This window comes from Chelonia mydas, chromosome 3, assembly GCF_015237465.2.
Source record: "Chelonia mydas isolate rCheMyd1 chromosome 3, rCheMyd1.pri.v2, whole genome shotgun sequence".
Classification (NCBI taxonomy): Eukaryota; Metazoa; Chordata; order Testudines; family Cheloniidae; genus Chelonia; species Chelonia mydas.
This window is the reverse complement of record NC_057851.1, coordinates 123,395,501-123,413,660: the sequence shown is the minus strand read 5'-3', so window position 1 is coordinate 123,413,660 and position 18,160 is coordinate 123,395,501. Positions and strand designations below refer to the sequence as shown.

The window sequence follows — 18,160 nt, the reverse complement described above, 5'->3', positions numbered from 1 at the left end:
ATGATGTCAGGTTACACCCTAAATAAGGCTAAGATTTTGTCACCGTTATTTTTAGTAAAAGTCACGGACAGGTCACAGGCAACAAACAAAATTCACAAAGACCTTGACTTTTACTAAAAATAACCGTACAAGCCTCGACAGAGGCGCACAGCCGCAGCCCCCACCATGGGGCAGGGGCGCACGGCCCTGGCGGCAGACCCCACTGCGGGGCTATGTGGGAAGCATAGCCCCAGCTCCAGCTTCAGCTGCTGACAGCTGAAACAGTCATGGAGGTCCGGTAAAGTCACAGAATCCGTGACTGTCGTGAGCTCCATGACTAAATCGTAGCCTTAATCATAAATATTCTCAGTCTGCCCCTGACACACCAATGTGAGGCGCTCTGGCTAAGTGAAATTCAGAGAACCAAGGAAAGAAATTTAAATGACTTGTGAGGACAAAGATGAAGTCTCTGGGTCTGACAGACCCATAACAGAGTTGTCACCTAGGAAGGGAAGGTTCCTATTGGGCTGAAAATTTACATTCACTCAGTACTATTCCCAAAAAACAATAGGAGTCCCTCTGCATCATCTTTGTTACTGGAAGAAAGGCTCTCTCTCACAAACCATCTCCTCTTGACCACCCCAAAAAAGAAGAAGTTTTAAAAGTGATTTAACAGAGAAAAATAGGCACCCAGTTCACTCCTGGGGGAACTCTGTGCCAAAAAAATTAAATTCTGCACCCAATACTTTAAAATTCTGCATAGTTTATTTGCCAAAATAACACAATATAATGATGCCAGTTTCAATTATTTTGGTAATTTATTTCAAAAAAACTGTCAGCATGTATGTCTTTTTGAAATTTTTTTTGACAAATAGATTCCTTACTAGGCATATTAATACAGAACTTTGAGTAATAATTCATTTAAACAACAATACAGAAGCACATTTCCCACAGCCCTAAGAAGCAGTGCAAAGGCTTGGGGGAGTCGGGGTAATGGAGGAGCTTCTTTTTCTTCAATGCTTAGCCAGATAGTTGGCTGTAGCAAGTGTTCGCCATTTGGTCCATTCCTCAAAACCGCAAAGGCTTGATGGCCTCAGAGTCCAACATCGAAACAGACTTGATGAACCCATAATAGGGGGTCTGCCTCTGGGCCGCCTCCACTCCTCGGTTGGTGGAATTTCATCCCAGATGTTACAAGCCACTTGGAGAAAGGCGTTCACTGGAACATCCTGTGGCATCCTTGTGACATGTCTGAAAAGCGTATGGCGCCGCCTGCGGACAATGGCCCCAGTAGTCTGTAGACCCAAACGACCATAAACATCTGCATTACGGATGAAGTCATTCCACTTTATGGCCATTATACGACATTCACATTTTGTGTGGAAAGCCTCCAGCTTTGTCCAGTCTGTGCGGCGTAGTGTCCATGTTTTGCAGCCGTACAACAGCATGGGAAGGATACAGCCCCCCCCCACCCCGTCTGACCTGTACCTCATCGTGGTGGAGGGGGTGTAACATCTGAAGTAGGGGATTGTTCGTTGGAGCTATGCTATCAGCGATGAAAGCTTGTGCAAAATATTACCTTAGGCATTATGCGAGGTAGACAGATCCAATGTGAACCCTGAAAATGATGGCTAACATAGGCAGCGAAGATGCAGGGCAGCAGCTGCACCTAGCTACCCGAGGTGAGTCGGAAAGACTCAACAGCTTGGGTCACACAGCGTGGAGCTAGTACTGGTAGACCAGGAAAAGGGTCACACGGCTGCCCTTCTGTCTCATCCTAATGGGACAAGGTATTTCCTGGGATAATCATTCACTCTTGTTTTTTTGACCATGAATAACCTAGTACTCAGCACCAGGGTTAAAGCCCCTGCCTTACTTTCAGCTGTAGATGCCTTGTTGATGTCATCTCCCCTTGGTGCAAACATGACGGGTTCGTGCCAAAGCCCCCTGGGGACATGCATCCTCTGATGTCAGCTGGCAAGTCTGCAGTACATTATGACAATGCATCCAAGTGTATCTGGGATCTCCAACAGTCCACCAAAATTGCAACTCGGAATGTTGCAACTCTTCGCAGGCATGATCATCAGGTCACTGTCTCATGCAAAATGGACCGTCTTGGTACATCAATCACAGGACTAACCGAAGCAAGGCCAATAGATCACGGACGTCACGAGGTGGAAGATTCTTTACTTCTGTATTCTGGCAGCCCCAACCATTTATATGGGGTAGCACTACTACTGTGAGGCAAGGCCAAGTCTTTCCTGACAACCTAGATGCTTGGGTCTCCTTGTTTACTTACTGCAGGTCTTAAACATCGGCACAGTTACCTCACTCATAGTAGTCTATGCGCCGACAGAGGAATCTGTTGACTCAGTTAAAGATCATTTCTACGATCAATTGGAACATCCAGTATGCACAGTCCCTCCACATGATAATCTCATGATCCTGGGAGACCTAAATGCAGTTACTGGCTCCCTGAGAAATAGGTTTAAGCAGGTCATTGGTTATTATGGTTCAGGAACACCCAGTGATAAGTCTCGCCACTAGCTTACATTTCTGTATCTCCCAGAATCTTTCCATTCTTGGGCCATGGTTCAAGCAGCGACGCATACACCAGATGTCATGGATCTCTCATGATGGCGTCACTCAGAAGGAGTTGGACCACATCATTACATTAAATAGGCATCTCTTCGCCTCCTGTAGAGTATATCATGGGGCAAAATGCGCAGCGAACACAGATCACCATCTAATGGTCGTCCATATGGTGTTGATACTCCAACGAGCAGGTAAGCCCTCTGTGATGATGAAGAAGTTTGACATCGACTCACTCCGTGTGCCAGGTTTAGCCAACAGTTTTTGTATCCATGTCAGCAACAGATTCTCTGCTCTAGCTAATCTGCCAGACAACATGGAGGTTGACTGGTCCCTGTTCACTTCTACCCTCAACCAATCTGCTGAGCAGACGATTGGCTATAGACATCCTGCATGCCGACCACGGTTATCGGAGGAGGCTTTCCAGATAATTAAACTGAAGGCCGTAGCCCACCAGCATGGTGATAAGCGCACTCATAATCAGCTGAAGCAAAAATTTAACACCCTGGCACTCTGCGATCGCAAGGCATATTATAACCAAGTGGCAGATGATGTCAAATTTGGCTTAGCCAGGGGCGACTTGAAGCCAGCATTCTGAGCCATTCGCAACCTCAGTGGTCAAGCGATAGTCACTACAAACGGCATCCTGAATGACAGCCAAGGCCATCCATGTAAATCGGATGATGACATTCTCTTGCGCTGGCTGGAACATTATCACAGTGTCCTGAACCATCCTCCAGCTGCTGCTTGTTCAGAGCTAGATGATCTCGCAGTCACTGCGGTTCCGGATCCAGATATTTGTATTGATGCACCAACACTGGATGAAGTGAAGTGTGCCATCTCTAAACTGAAAAACAGATGTGCAGCTGGTGCTAATGGCATTCCTTCAGAGCTGCTAAAATGTGCTATTGATCCTGTAGCAGAATCACTTCTGGCCATCTTTCGTCTGGTGTGGAGAACTGGAACCCTGCCAACTGCATGGAAGGACGGTATTGTGATCTCACTCTATAAGGGCAAGGGACCGCGCAGCGAATGTAAGAGCTACAGGCCGATCACCTTGCTCTCCGTTCCAGGGAAGGTGTTTGCGTATGTTTTGCTGGCATGCCTGGAGCCTTTGCTAAATCGGAAGCGTCGTCCCCAACAGTCAGGCTTTACGAGGAACAGGTCCACATTAGACGCCATTTTGGCCCTTCGCTTGTTGTCAGAGATACATTGCGAGTCCAGGAAGCCCCTGCACGTAGCGTATGTTAATCTTTAGGCTGCATTTGATTCAGTAGACCGTGTTGTGTTATGGAAGGCCTTAAAGGGGGTAGGTGTCCCTACCACTCTGCTGGACTTGATTAGAGAGCTGCATAATGGAACCACTGCCCGTGTTCGTCTGGGGAACCAGATGTCAGTGCCTTTTAAATCGGTATCTGGTGTTAGGCAGGGTTGTGTTCTGGCCCCTGCACTCTTTTGTCGGGCAATGGATTTCATAATGCAGCATTCTGTCAGGTCCATAGGTATTGAGATTGGTGATCTCTTGCTCACAGACCTTGACTACGCTGATGACATTGTTCTTTTAGTACAGAGCCCCGACAGGTTTCGTGAGGCACTCTAGCATATGGAGGAGGAGTCAGCAAAGATTGGTCTCCATGTTTCATGGTCAAAAACAAAACTGCAAAATCTAGGACCAGGTCCACCTGAAATTCCTATCTCTTTGAACAACGAAACCATCAAATCAGTTTCCAGCTTTTGCTATCTTGGTTCTATACATACCAGCTCCTCCAATTCTTACATGGAGGTTCTCCATCGGATTGGCATCGCAGCATCTGCCATGGCCCGTTTACAACGGCTATGGAATCAACATCATCTTAGTATGACAACCAAGTTCAGGATTTATTCGTGCTGTATCCTTCCCAATGGAGGAGCTGAGAGGAAGTAATTGCTGGGAAGGAGCCTGGGAGTGAACCTGAAGGGTTTTGGATGTGGGTGGGAGAAGTATGGAAGAGGTGTTTTTTGCGGGGGAGGAGTGGGAAAGGGATTATTAGGAAGTTGTGGAGCCTTCCACTATGCAGACCCTGTCTGACCCCTAGCCTCTCCCATTCAGCCAGGAATGGCTGCCCCTGTCCCCCTGCACCCCCACTTCCCATTCAACCAGGCATGGCTGCCCCTGTCCCCCTGCACCCCCACTCCCTATTCAGCTAAGCACAGCTTCCGTCTCCATATGTCCCTGCACTTCCCCTCTCCCATGTGGCCCTGCACCCCGACTCCCATTCAGCCCCTGGATCAATGTTGTCACCCCACTAGCTCCTGTGTCCCTGCCCCATCTGTTCCCCCCACCAGCCCCTCTGAACCCCAGCCTGTGCCCCCCAGCAGCCCCATGAGCCCTGTTCTGTTCCTCCCTGCCATATTCCATGCCTCTTCACCTGGCCCTGCACAGAGGGCACTGTGAGGAAGGTAGCCTCTGCCCCCTCCCTCTCTGCAGCTAGCTGCTCCAGCCCGTGAGCCAGCTGCCTTCTCTTCTGGGGCCACATCAGCCACTGGTGGCCGAAACGTGTAAATGCAGTTTCCCTTCACCGTCCCATCAGAATCAATTATTCTGTAGGGGAAAAAATCTGTGGGGGACATTAATTCTGCGTTTGTGCAGTAATCCCCCAGGAATACTAGTTGCTCTCTCCTCTCTGCAGACCCAATGCACTAGTCACTCCCACAGGCAGAATATTCTCAGTGAGAGACAGGGACAAGTAGAGGATAAGAAGTTGCAGAGTGCATAAAGTAATGGCCTCATGTATAGAAACTCCCCTTCACCCAAGCTGCTATACAACTTTGGGGATGCTCATTGGTGTTGATCTGTCCCACAGTTAGGTCAACCTGGTGCACAGCCAATACCTACATCCTTCCAAAGCTCAAAAAGATGGATAACCTCTACTAAAGAGAGTCCACAATAAGCAACTGCCATCCCCACACCGCCAGCTTCAAGATAAGTCGTTGTTACTGTTCAATTGAACAGTTAGGCTTACCTCATGAAAACATAGAAGCAGTCTTGCCAACCAAATGTTGAATGAGAAAATCTGAAAACCCAGACATATGCTCTTTCAAATCTCACAAGCCAACATATTTGAATTAAATAAGAAATTAAACAAGAAAATACCTTGGAGACAGTCACCCTGGAGCCCTGATGCAATAGCCAGATTCTCCATATGAAAATGATTTTATTTATAGATGTAATCTAAGGCTTTAAAATCTTGAATTAGCTCAGAAATTGAAAATAAATACTGTGCTGTACAGCCAATAAAAACCTAAACCCTTTTTAGATTTTGGGTTTGAAATAATGACTCTGAAGACAAGGCATACAAGACTGTAAAAAAGATCACTTGCCTCTTTTCCAGATTTAATTATAAGAATCCCTAAATAAACAGGATGGAAGTTACTTGAATTTTACTCTTCTCTGAACAGACTCAATCCCCCTTACCTCCTTCCCAAATCCAAGGTCATTTTGGCCAGGTTTCAGCGCTGCCTATACTACAGTTTAATCTGCATTACGCAAAACCTTATTCAACACAGTTCTTGATAGGTAGGTAGAAAGAGTCCACCTACCGCTATAGATATATCTGTGTTGGGACAGGGTTGCAATGGAACTGTCCCCCTTTGTCATGGTTAAAACACAGCTCAGTCTTGCAGCGCAGACAGGACAGAATCACGACATATCTAAAGTTCTAGCACAGTTCAGGGACATGGTCAAAACATAGTTAGAGCCCATCTGTAAGACCAAACTATATTTTACTATGTAGGAGAACTGTCTTGTGACTTGGTCCCCCAACACACCTGTATTTGTACTGCAGATGGGCTCTAATGAGAAGAGCATAGACAAGTGCCTAACCATGCTATAAGCACAATTTTGTGAAATATTTTATAACATGATTAGGCCCTACCTACAGTGGTCTAGGAAACACTGCTAGCCTCTTGCTAGCAAGATCCATGATTCAATATGGTTCTGGCTAATGTGCTTCTAGTGCCAGTTTGACAGGGCCTTGCAGAGAGGGAGGAGGGATATGCAATAAATAATCATATTTTGCACTATTAGAGTACCTCATCATTGTATCTACAATAAGTTTATGGTACACACAATAGCATTATAACATCCTTGTGTGATAGATATCCCTTTAGCAGATTGGGAAACTGAGGCATCAATAACAGAGCAGAGAATAGAGCCCAGGAGTATTAACATTCAATATGATGCTCTAATCCCCTGAGTATCCTCTGAACAACTGAGTTTGAAGTCTAGCTAGGACTTTTGTCCTTACCTGTAACCTGTACCTTCAGGATCGTCAGAGATGAGCAAAAAGTCCTGAAAGGCAGTCATAATTACAGCCTATCAATTTAAAAAAGAGAACTATTCAACTCAGTACCTATATCAGGAGCAAGGAGTGTCTCCCTTGTCTTGCCCAAACTCATTTAAGTTACAAATATCTGTCATGGGAATGGCTAAATCACTTCCAAAAACAAAGGTATTCAGGCTGCAATTAAAGAGGCACCATCAACTCAAAAAAAAATCATGTTTCTGTCTGAAAAACTCCATATCTACTCTAGTTACACATAACGCCTAGATTACTAGAATTGAAAGAAGTTGATGAAATTTTTTTTCTCAAGTTTGTTTACTTTGTGCAGTTGACAATTAATTGTGTATAGTCAATTATATTTCCCCCCTTATAGTCACTGTCTCTTTAGCTGAAAAGTCCCCCATCAACAAGGAAGCAGAAAACCCAAATTTTCTTTAAAAAAAAAAAATATATATATATATATGTGTGTCAGGAAATGGTATTTTAAGGATGTGTGATCAGAACTGGAGTGTTTAAAATGAGTAAATTTTAAAATAAAAAAAAATTCAAGCTGACAAAGTCCTTTAGGAAGACAAAGCACAGCTTCTCAGAAATTTCATTTTAAAACTGGGCCCTTGCATATAACCCTGTTCCTGTGATCTTTCATAAGGATTTTTAAGTATAAGAACAGTTTGGCCCATTGGAGTTTAGAAAGTCAGTGATCCACTATATGAACTAAAACCTAGGCCTTGATATAAGTAAATGGTTATAAATTAGCTTGTTATATAATCCACCAATTATCTACATAGGTTTTCTTGACACATTAAAACCTGATAGCTCATAAATGGGCATTGCATTCTACAGTACAATCTGAAAGTCATGGCAGCAACAGTACTATCTACACAATTATGTTCTTGGAACTATTTATTTCCTAACATTTATTCTTTCTAGCCAATTCTTCATATATATCATTAGCTTCCTAATTGTGTTAATCTAAGAGTCCATTCTAGGCCACTGGGGACCATCTAGTACAGCTATAATTAGGAAGATTTAAATGCATGTGATACTTTGGAAACTTTTCAGTTGCATTCTAAGCACTACCCTAACAAAAGGAAATTTGGCTCCACACACATATACCATATATATAACACAGAGCATCTGATTGAAAACTATAGCAGCTTAGAAAATTAAGGCTAAAACTTGAATTAACACTCCATCCTCAGCTCACAACTTTTAAATTTTATTTCTTGGTAAGGGCATCAATTAATATTGGAATGTCATCGATACCCATTCTCCTTACTCTCATGGATTTAAGACAGGCCCCTTTAACATGCTTGAATATAATATTTTGTAGGTGATTGTGCTAACTCTTTGGATATCATATTTCCATCCTGATCCACAAGCTATGTTGTAATAATAAAAATGAAAAGGGTCTGACATTTTAAAAAATAGTTACAATGAGCACAAGCAGCTCGACAGGACAGCAGGATGTCTGGAGCAGTCTGAATATTACAAACATAGACAAGGCCTGATCCCCTCCATGGCTGCACCAGATGAACCCAGGCCTCAGACCATCAGCATCATAAAGTTCATCAAAAGCCAGGATGGAGCAGCAGATGACAGAACAAGGAGCAATGGTCTCAAGTTGCAGTGGGGGAGGTCTAAGTTGGATATTAGGAAAAACTATTTCACTAGGAGGGTGGTGAAGCACTGGAATGGGTTACCTAGGGAGGCGATGGAATCTCCATCCTTAGAGGTTTTTAAGGCCCGGCTTGACAAAGCCCTGGCTGGAATGATTCAGTTGGGGTTGATCCTGCTTTGCGCAGGGGGTTGGACTAGATGATTGCCTGAGGTCTCTTCCAACCCTAATCTTCTATGGTTCGATGAGATCCCCTGCTAATGAGCTAGTCACTGATTCAGAAAACCTATGATGATGCTTTTCCCAGAAGGATCAACATCTGTTAGCAGGGTGGGTTGTTTCAGGTAAACACTTCCAGCCTGTTATGGGAGTGCACTGCTGGTAGAGGACATGACTGACCTTTGGTTAACGAATGTTATATGTAGCAGTGTGACACCTGTCGTATTCTTAACAACATGTCTGAGAACATACTGCACAATAGAGCACACATCCTAGTTTCTCTAGAGGAGCTGTGGAGTTCTGCTGCTCACTCTGTCTGTTCCACTGTTCCATAAATATCTGCCTAGATCACTTTTACTTTTACACTAAAGAAACCAGCATATGAATACGCTATTAAAGGGACAATGTCAGTTCCAGGATACGTTAACATGGGTCTTAACTGGAAGGAAGTGTCTTCTGGGACCCTAAACAGCTATTTAAATATGTCCGTAACTCATCTGCCGATGTCTTAACAATGATCAGGATCTTCTGGTTATTTGGGACCCAAACAAAAACAATGGACCATATTCTACTGTCAGCTACACCCGTGTAAAGCGGGAATAACACCACTGACCCTTTTTCTGATTTCACTTACACCACCGTAAGTCAAACGTAATTCAACAAAGTCAATGGAGTTACACTGGCATGCGATCAGGATAAATGAGAGAAGAATTAGTTGCAATGGAGTTCCAGCTCCAGCAGAATAAAGCTCACTGTTTTGTGCCGTGCTGATAAATCATGTTGGGCTAAAATGCTTTGGGATAAAAAATGCTCACAGATCAAATTGGAGGGGAAAAAGTGGTGAAACTCTATTCAGGCTCTACCCACAAAGCCACAGGAGTGGGATGCTTCCTGATGGATGATCCATATTGATCAGTAGTGAAACAGTCATTTGTTAGATTGGTAGACTGTATGGAATCTATATATAACTTTGAAATTGTTCCTCAACATGGGTCTCCTGGCTAGCAGGACACAGAACTAGTCACTAGAAATGGAATACTACAACAATTTACATTTTGTTTTTACTGCTCATTACTCAAACCAAATTATTTTGCATGTGAAGAAACAGCAGGTAGAAAAACAATGGACTGCCCCCTTCTCATTCAGAAGTGCGTTAGACATTTCCACTTCTTTTGTCTCTTTTCTATTATCATTTAATTTGTTCCTGATTCTGAATATACTTTCATTATTAAATATACTCACATCATCAGTAGCATGTGCCACTTTTTCTGAAAGCTTTCTGTGCCTATTGGGGTTGGGGGAGAGAGAAACAAAATCATTTGTTCATTCATCTCAGAAAAATGTGAACTCTCAGAATGTCTGTGAACTATGTAACTATCTAAACAATGTCAAGAATGAAATCTGGAAAAGGAATCTCTTGGAATTTTCACTACTTTTGTAGAAATATCATAACCATAAAGTAACTACATACTTTTTTATTAACAAATATAGTATTAAATTGCAATTAATCACAGTAAATGAGTTTATTTAAACAAGCAAATTTACAATAAACAAATTAAGAATAAAACTATATGCAAACCATTTTAATGATGCACAAACTCTAATGGCAATATAAAAACAAGGGCTGTTTGGTAAGAGTTTGCTTAGCAGATTCGACATTAGTAAATTCAACTATACACTTTCTTTTAAAGTATTTGATCTGATCCTCCAAACACTTGTTGACAAATGATTTTACATATATTGCTAGTGCAAAACTGACTGGGACTACTGATGTGTGTAAATTTACTCATGCTTGTAAGTGTTTGCAGGATTGGACCGTTAGTTTTCATACATTGTTTGAACACTGTTCCAGCACATTAAGACAAGTTAGGCTTAGTGATCATTTGTGTGGCATTATCTATTTCGTTCTGCAGTGTAATTCTGCAGCTAAATGTATTAATATTTCAGAGGGTACACAAACAGTGATCAGGTCCCTTACAGGTACAAAAAGCACACATTATACAAAATTTCCTCATCAGGCTCCTGGAAATTTCCTGAATAAGTTTTTTTTTTAATACTTAAAATGACTATATTTTGAACAGAGTTGGCAAAAATAAATAGGCTTTTCAAATATATTCTAAGCTAACAGGCAGATACAACAAGCAGGGAAGGTAAAATAAAGCTCCAAACTACTGGTAAACCCAAGGCCCTTTCCAAATGACTAGTTTTATTAACAGGAAAATTCAAAACAAGCAACTTTGCACCTACTAACAAACAATAGAGGTCTTTGCAGCTTTCAATAAGGGGAGGAGGAGAGGACACAAACTCATCTGAGCAACCATCCTGGCTGCTTCCCCTGTGCTTTTATAGCCCCTATTGCAGATCAGCCATGAAATAGGCAGTGGACCCAGGTTCTTTCTGTGACCTCTTACATGCTGGGCCTTCGAGATCACCTTTATACCTTAGGGCTCATTCTCTCTCTCACCCTTCCTCCCAAATTAAAGGTTTTAAATTGTGGTTTCTAAGGACAGTCATTTCTTGATCTCGGAAGATCATAGTGTGGTTGGTGTTTAGCCACACACATAGCTCTTTTTTCTATGTCTCGCTTGCTATTTTAATTCCTCCCTTCTTTTCCTTTAGCCATCTAAGCAATTTCCTGCTTCTTACTTACTCAAACCTAATCCTGCCTTTCCTCTTCCATCCCAAAATACATTGGCAATTACAAGTGATTGCATAATGAGCTGGAGTTATAGGACCAAATTCCCCAGTAGTGTAAGATGATGACTCTACTCCAGGGAAGTAAATGGAATTACTGCCAACATAAATAGGTGTGAGTCTGGCCCACAGTATCACAAAACAACACATGGATATTTTATTGAGCAACAGAAAAGTGTGAGATTTCCTTCTCTAATGTCACATTATTAATTTGATAGGAGAAGGAGGCCGATATTGACAATACTTTTACAATATATATTTTATAGTAAGATTGCAGTCCTCCCAAGAAACCGAGAAAATATTTATTTTCACACACATCCCCGTACACCCCCCCAGTACTGTTCTCTCTGTACATTGTTTTATGCATCAACTAAAAGAATAATATTTCAAAAGTAAGTTACCAATCTTGTGAGACTGAATGTCCAAAAGCAGTATCAAAAGGCAATAAGGGACGGATCCTGCAGTGCACTCTGATATTTCCCCTCAGTTCCTGGGATTATAATACAAAAATGTAATTAGTACAAACCATTACAAGAGGACATGCATGTAGGCCCTGGTCCTGCAAATACTCACATGTTTAACTTTTTAAGAACATGCATAAGAGTTGGCAAGGGAGGAGAACTGGGAGATTAAGTTATGCTCCGAGGATTCTCCTTTTTAGAGCAAAGGGCACAAGTACTGTATTTAAAAGACATTTCTGATTAGGTACAATATGGTATGACTTGCTGCAAAAAGCAGATGTGCCTCTGTAAAGAAGTATATGGTACATCGACAAAGGGTCAGATACATCAAGTAGAAGCATATTCATTAGCTATGAAGTCTGGGAAGTTAGGCATATAATTGCAGGAGGTCTCAATGGTTCTCTCATTATAGATACTCACAATTAAACTGTTGTGAAGTATTTTTCTCTTTTGTTTTTCTTGCTGGTATCGCTCGTTAACTTCCTGTAAAGACTGCTTGAGATCAAATGCTTTTGTCTGGAATGCTGGAAGAAGAAAGCCATTTTAAAAACGTAAACTCTTGGGATATACAAATAGGATTTTCAATAGCATCTAAGTGAAATAGGAGCACAGTTACTATGGGCACAAATACATAACCTTGAAAATGTTCATTCAAAGATCATTCAGATCTGCCAGTCCAGTTAGGCCAGTGCTATTTGTCACTACGTGAGAGATCAATGTACAGAGGCCATTTTGGGACTCCAGCTGTTTAAGCTGGTAGACATCAGACACGCTGCAGTGATGACAGGCTTTTTCTTCCACTGAGCAAATGGGTGGTGATCTATACCATTCTAATCACCTCTACTGCAGATTCATTAGGCATCAATAGTGGCATGTACTCCCCTCCTATGCAGAGGAAAAGTGCTGAGGCAGCTCCAACCGTGGGTGGTTTATTAAGGAGTTAAGGTGGAAATGGGGGAGTGCTCTAGCATGAACAGACAGGCTTTAACTTGCTCTTGGATACCCATGGAGTGGCGAATAGATAGGAGAGTACAAATCTTATGCAAGTTTTAATTATATGAAGTATTTTCAGAAAATACTTCACATGTGATGGAAAAGGAGTCCGACTGTCCTGGAAAATGGAGTTTATACATATAATGAAGGCAGAAGAGTCATTACTTCATGTCTCTGCTTTTTCAGTTGAGCATAAATTTTCAATACAGTAAGCAGAAAGTTAGACATGCAACTCATTTAGTGTGCTGCTAAAACCCTTGTAAACAGAGCTGAAAATGTTCCCCATAAAATGCCAGAGTACACTTCATTTCTAAGATTTCATAGAAAGCTTAATCTTTTGAAATCCCATGAAAGTCCTCCTCACACAAACTGAAGAGGGACGTATAGAGCAGAGTAAAAGCTCTCCAACCTCACAGATGATTTTATTTCCACCTAATTACATTCACACTGAAAGGTCCATGTGGCAGATGAGAAAAACCTGTAAACTGTCAGAGAAAGCAACCTCCCAGGAACCCCAGCAAGAAATCGAAGTCCACAACATTAGCGAGGTGTCCAGTGACGTAGAAGTACGGTATCCCTCGAATGTGGCTGTAGAGTTGGACTAGCAATAAGGCCACCAGGCAGTATTCACATTTTTATGAAGAAGTTAATATTGAATTTTAAGATCTCAACATGGCAAGCATGTGACTTACACTCCCGGCTAGAAGCTAAAAATCTGAAAACTTTAAACAACACTTGTCTTATACTGGAGTTTCCCCAGATATTATTTTTGCCATTCCTAATCTGTAAGCCTCACCCGTCAGCCTTGAGGTACTCTCCAGTGTGCAAATTACCAGGGATACATGAAACTGTCAGCTGGAGGGGCAAGGCAAGACCCAAGAGCTATATGGAGAATGGTCCCTTTCTTGCATTCAATAAATCTAGTAACAATGGCTTAGTCTGAGCAATCATTTGTGGGTTAATGTTGGGTTAAACCTAAATGATAGGGGGGTTAAAATGTTCAGTGTTACCCTGGAAGCCTAAACAGAAACTTCTCTCTTTGGCCACATAAGACAGTAATATATATATTTTTAAAATATACACAGCAACACTCAATTCTTGAATTTTCTTGGAGAACCAACAGAGGAGGAATTGTATTATGGAATTGTAACAGTGACCCCTGCTAGGCTGCAAGACATTTTCCATTACAGACCTGAACTTGACCACTTGGCACAGCTCCCTCACGTAAGATTTTCCAAGTGCAGTCCCTCATAGCTAAAGCATGATGTAAAAATCTCTTGATTGTTTTATACACTAACTCTCTTGAAGAACTAGCATTTAGGACTATTTTTTTAGCAAGCTGAAGAGCAAATGGTTTTAGTTATTGGAGGTGATCTTTGTGCGGTGAGCTTCTGCGAGAGGCCTGGTGAATATTACAAGCTCTGCTCCACTTAATCTGTGCTTTAGTTTAAAAAAAAAAAAAATTCTAGCCCTTTTTGTTGTGAAAGTAATTGTGAAAACAGAAATCAATCGTTAGCTTGTCACAATGGTCACTGGTTTGTCACAACAGTTTTTCGAAAAGACAGATGATTCCTTGGGATCTGTAGAAAACAAATAAAGGTCGACAACAAGCTATGTTTATCCAAGCACTGCACAACCCCCCACCTCAAGTTCTTGCGCCTGACAGCTGTATTTTTATACATGCTTTCCCAATGCTCACTCCCATAAAAAGAATAAACCATTATGCCGCTCATGTTTTCTGAGGCTTTATATGCACCAGAGATGGACCCTTTTAATGTAAGCGCCACAAAGCCCATTTTCTAACAGGCAATTAAACCTTTCTTGTGTGGAACTATTTGTTTATGTACCTAGCCATTTGTTACCATTATTATTTGTGTTCTCCTGGGATTCCTGCTTGTTTCCCCAGTGAGCCACTCTAGAAGTTACTTATTATTATTTATTATTTATATTATGGTAGTGCCTAGGAACTCATACTGACATCAGGACTCCACTGTGCTAGGCACTGTACAAACACAGAGTAAGAGACTGCCCCGAAAGGTTACTATCTAAGCAGACAAGACAGACACAGGGTGGGGAAAAGGGTATACTGTACAAGCAGAATGAACACAAGTGATGGTTTGCAAACATCGTGTTAATGTCATAATTTTTCATCTTCTCTTCCCATACTGGATCCAAATTTTAAAAATGAGGCCAATCAATCCCAATGGAAATGGTTCCCCTACCTTGTAGGTTAGAGAGCCATGATACAATATGCTTCACATCACTAGTCCTTTCAATGTTGTTCCAGTTATCTTGCAAGAAAGGTTGCATAAGAGGACAAACATTAGTTACCTTTTCTAAATGATTAGCACCAGCCTGAGTAACTGGTTTTGTTGCACAGTGTTTTAGTCTTAACCAGATGCTATCTATAAGTTGTCAGATGCTCTATCTGTCTGTAATACTGCTCTTTAGGATAGTGCATTTTTATACTATGCAGAGGTTTGGCTTGGTTTTTAATCTCCCCACAAAAACTGAGGGTGATTTGATACAAACTTTTAAAGTAGCAGGTTTTTTGTTTTGTTCTTCATTTCAGAAGGAACATTTTGAAGGCACAGAAAAGTCAGGGAAGAACATTAATTTGGCCCAAATCCAGCCCCTTCCCTTCCCCCCAGGTGCGGGGGACATCCCAGGCAGCAGAGCTGGTGAGGCTGGGCTATGCAAAAGTGGACAAATGCAGGATTCCGGGGACCATGCAGAGAACGCACATCTCCTGCATGGTGCAGAGCTCAGCTCCCAGGGAAGGAGGCAGGACTTGGGCGGGCTAGGGGATGAGCTGCTCTACATAGCCTTCCATCTTCCCCACCACAGGAAGGAGGAGCCTGTGTAAGGAAACATGGAGGCTAATTCATAGACTGGGGCACTGTGGCTTCCATAAAGCCTATCTATAGTTTATTAGGGGTGGTGGAATAATTCTTCCCCCAGTTATTCATTTGATCAGGTACAGGCTTTAGATTTGCTCCTTCATAACTGCTAGGGGTGCTAACTTTCTAATCACACAAAACTGAACACCCTAGCCCTGCCCCTTCCCTGAGGCCTCGCCCCATTCCCTGAGGCCCCATCCCCCGCTCACTACATTCCCCCTCCCTCAGTGGCTCGCTCTCCCCCACCCTCACTCACTTTCACTGGGCTGGGGGAGGGGGTTGGGGTGCGGCATGGGATGAGGACTCTAACTGGGGATGCAGACTCCAAGGTGGGGCCAGAAATGAGGGGTTCAGAGTGCGGGAGGGGGCTCGGGCTCTGGCTGGTGTGGGCTCTGGGCTGGGGTGAAGGGTGTGGGGTGCAGGAGGGGGCTCCAGGGTGGGGCTGAGGGATCGGGAATGTGGGAAGGGGCTGGGGGTTGACGCAGGGGGTTGGGGTGTGGGAGGGGATATAGGCTCTAGAGATTAAGGGTTTTGGGTGCAGGAGGGGGCTCCTAGCTGGGGGGTGGGGCTGCAGAATTCAGAGTGCGAGATGGGGCTGCGGGTTGAGGCAGGGGATTGGGGTGTAGGAGGGGGTGCAGGATGAGGGGTTCAGGGTGTGAGACGGGGCTCTGGTCTGGGGCAGGGTGCGAGGGGTGCCGGCTCTGGGGTGGGGCTGAGGGGTTGGGGTACAGGAGGGGGCTCTGGGTTTTGGGGGGGGGCTCAGGGATGGGGTAGGGGCGTGGGCTTACCTCGGGTGGCTCCAGGTCAGGGATGCTGCGGGTCTAAGGCAAGCTAGTCCCTACCTGTCCTGGCACTGAGCCCTGGAAGCGGCCAGGAGGTCCAGCTCCTAGGCGGCGGGGTGGGAGGGGCCAGGAGGCTCTGTGTGCTGCTCTCGGCCACAGGCACCACCCCCTCAGCTCCCATTGGCTGCAGTTCCCGGCCAATGAGACCGAAGAGCCAGTGGTCGGGGCGGGGACAGCGTGCGGAGCCCCGTGGCCCTCCCCGTCTAGGAGCCAGACCTGCTTCCCGCTTCTGGGGCACAGCGCAGTGCCAGGATAGGTAGGTACTAGCCTGCCTTAGACCTGCAGCACCGCCAACCGGACTTTTAACGGCCCAGTCAGCAGTGCTGACTGGAGCCGCCAGGATTCCTTTTTGACGGGGCGTTCCGGTCAAAAACCGGACACTTGGCAACCCTAATAACTGCTAACTTGCTAAGCACTGACAATACTAGTTCTTCCATCTTTTGAAGACTATTCAGGGTCCACAGACACTGATATGGCCTTTTTCAGACAGTATCTATATGATGGATTAAGTTAAAAGAGTCTTCTTAAATTTTCAGAAACTTGCCACCCATCTCAAAAACGGCTTGATTGATATATGAGTCTCAGGAGGACCCCTGTCAGTCAGTCTGCCAATATTTTTTGCTAAAATGATAACATCTATGTTAACCGGGGAACTATGGTAATAAGGACAGAATAATGGGTCTGTTCCTGGTTTGGGAATTACTATTATTCACACTTCACACAGCAAAGATGGCAGTGTCTAGTTTTCAGACTGAGATTAAATAAATCTAATAAGGGGCTACTCAGTTATTTTACAACTGTCTGAGTTCACTCTATACCCACCAGACTCTGGCAATTGACATACTTGGAATGCTTTTTAACATTTCTTCTATGGGTATCTACCTATCAAGCATTTCAGCTTGAGCCTCTATTTTATGAAGTTAAACAAGTAACATATGATTTCCCTGGTACTGTATATATATATTTGGGATTATTCGTAGTAAGGGATGAAGTGTACATCTCATGACAGGTTTCAGAGTAGCAGCCGTGTTAGTCTGTATTTGCAAAAAGAAAAGGAGGACTTGTGGCACCTTAGAAACTAACAAATTTATTAGAGCATAAGCTTTCATGAGCTACAGCTCACTTCATCGGATGCATACAGTGGAAAATATAGTGGGGAGATTTTATATACAGAGAGAACATGAAACAATGGGTGTTACCATACACACTGTAACAAGAGTGATCAGGAAAGGTGAGCTATTACCAGCAGGAGAGCGGGGGGACGGGACGGGACGACCTTTTGTAGTGATAATCAAGCCCGTTGCCAACTGTGTCCACATATCTATTCAGGGGACACCATCATAGGGCCTAATCACATCAGCCACACTATCAGAGGCTCGTTCACCTGCGCATCTACCAATGTGATATATGCCATCATGTGCCAGCAATGTCCCTCTGCCATGTACGTTGGCCAAACTGGACAGTCTCTATGTAAAAGAATAAACGGACAGAAATCAGACGTCAAGAATTATAACATTCAAAAACCAGTCGGAGAACACTT

At 43.4% G+C, this 18,160-nt stretch overlaps 1 protein-coding gene across 2 annotated transcripts in view; it reads right to left on the bottom strand.

Moving 5' to 3' along the window:
• KIF25 (kinesin family member 25) overlaps nt 1-18,160 on the bottom strand; it is a 75,436-nt gene that overhangs the window by 38,294 nt on the left and 18,982 nt on the right. For both annotated transcript variants that reach the window (XM_007071073.4, XM_043543233.1), the window contains exons 5-7: nt 12,306-12,409; nt 11,826-11,914; nt 9,973-10,015 (exon numbers count right to left, since the gene is read on the bottom strand). In XM_007071073.4, the coding sequence (XP_007071135.1) occupies nt 9,973-10,015; nt 11,826-11,914; nt 12,306-12,409 (236 nt within the window). The remainder of the gene's footprint in view (nt 1-9,972; nt 10,016-11,825; nt 11,915-12,305; nt 12,410-18,160) is intronic.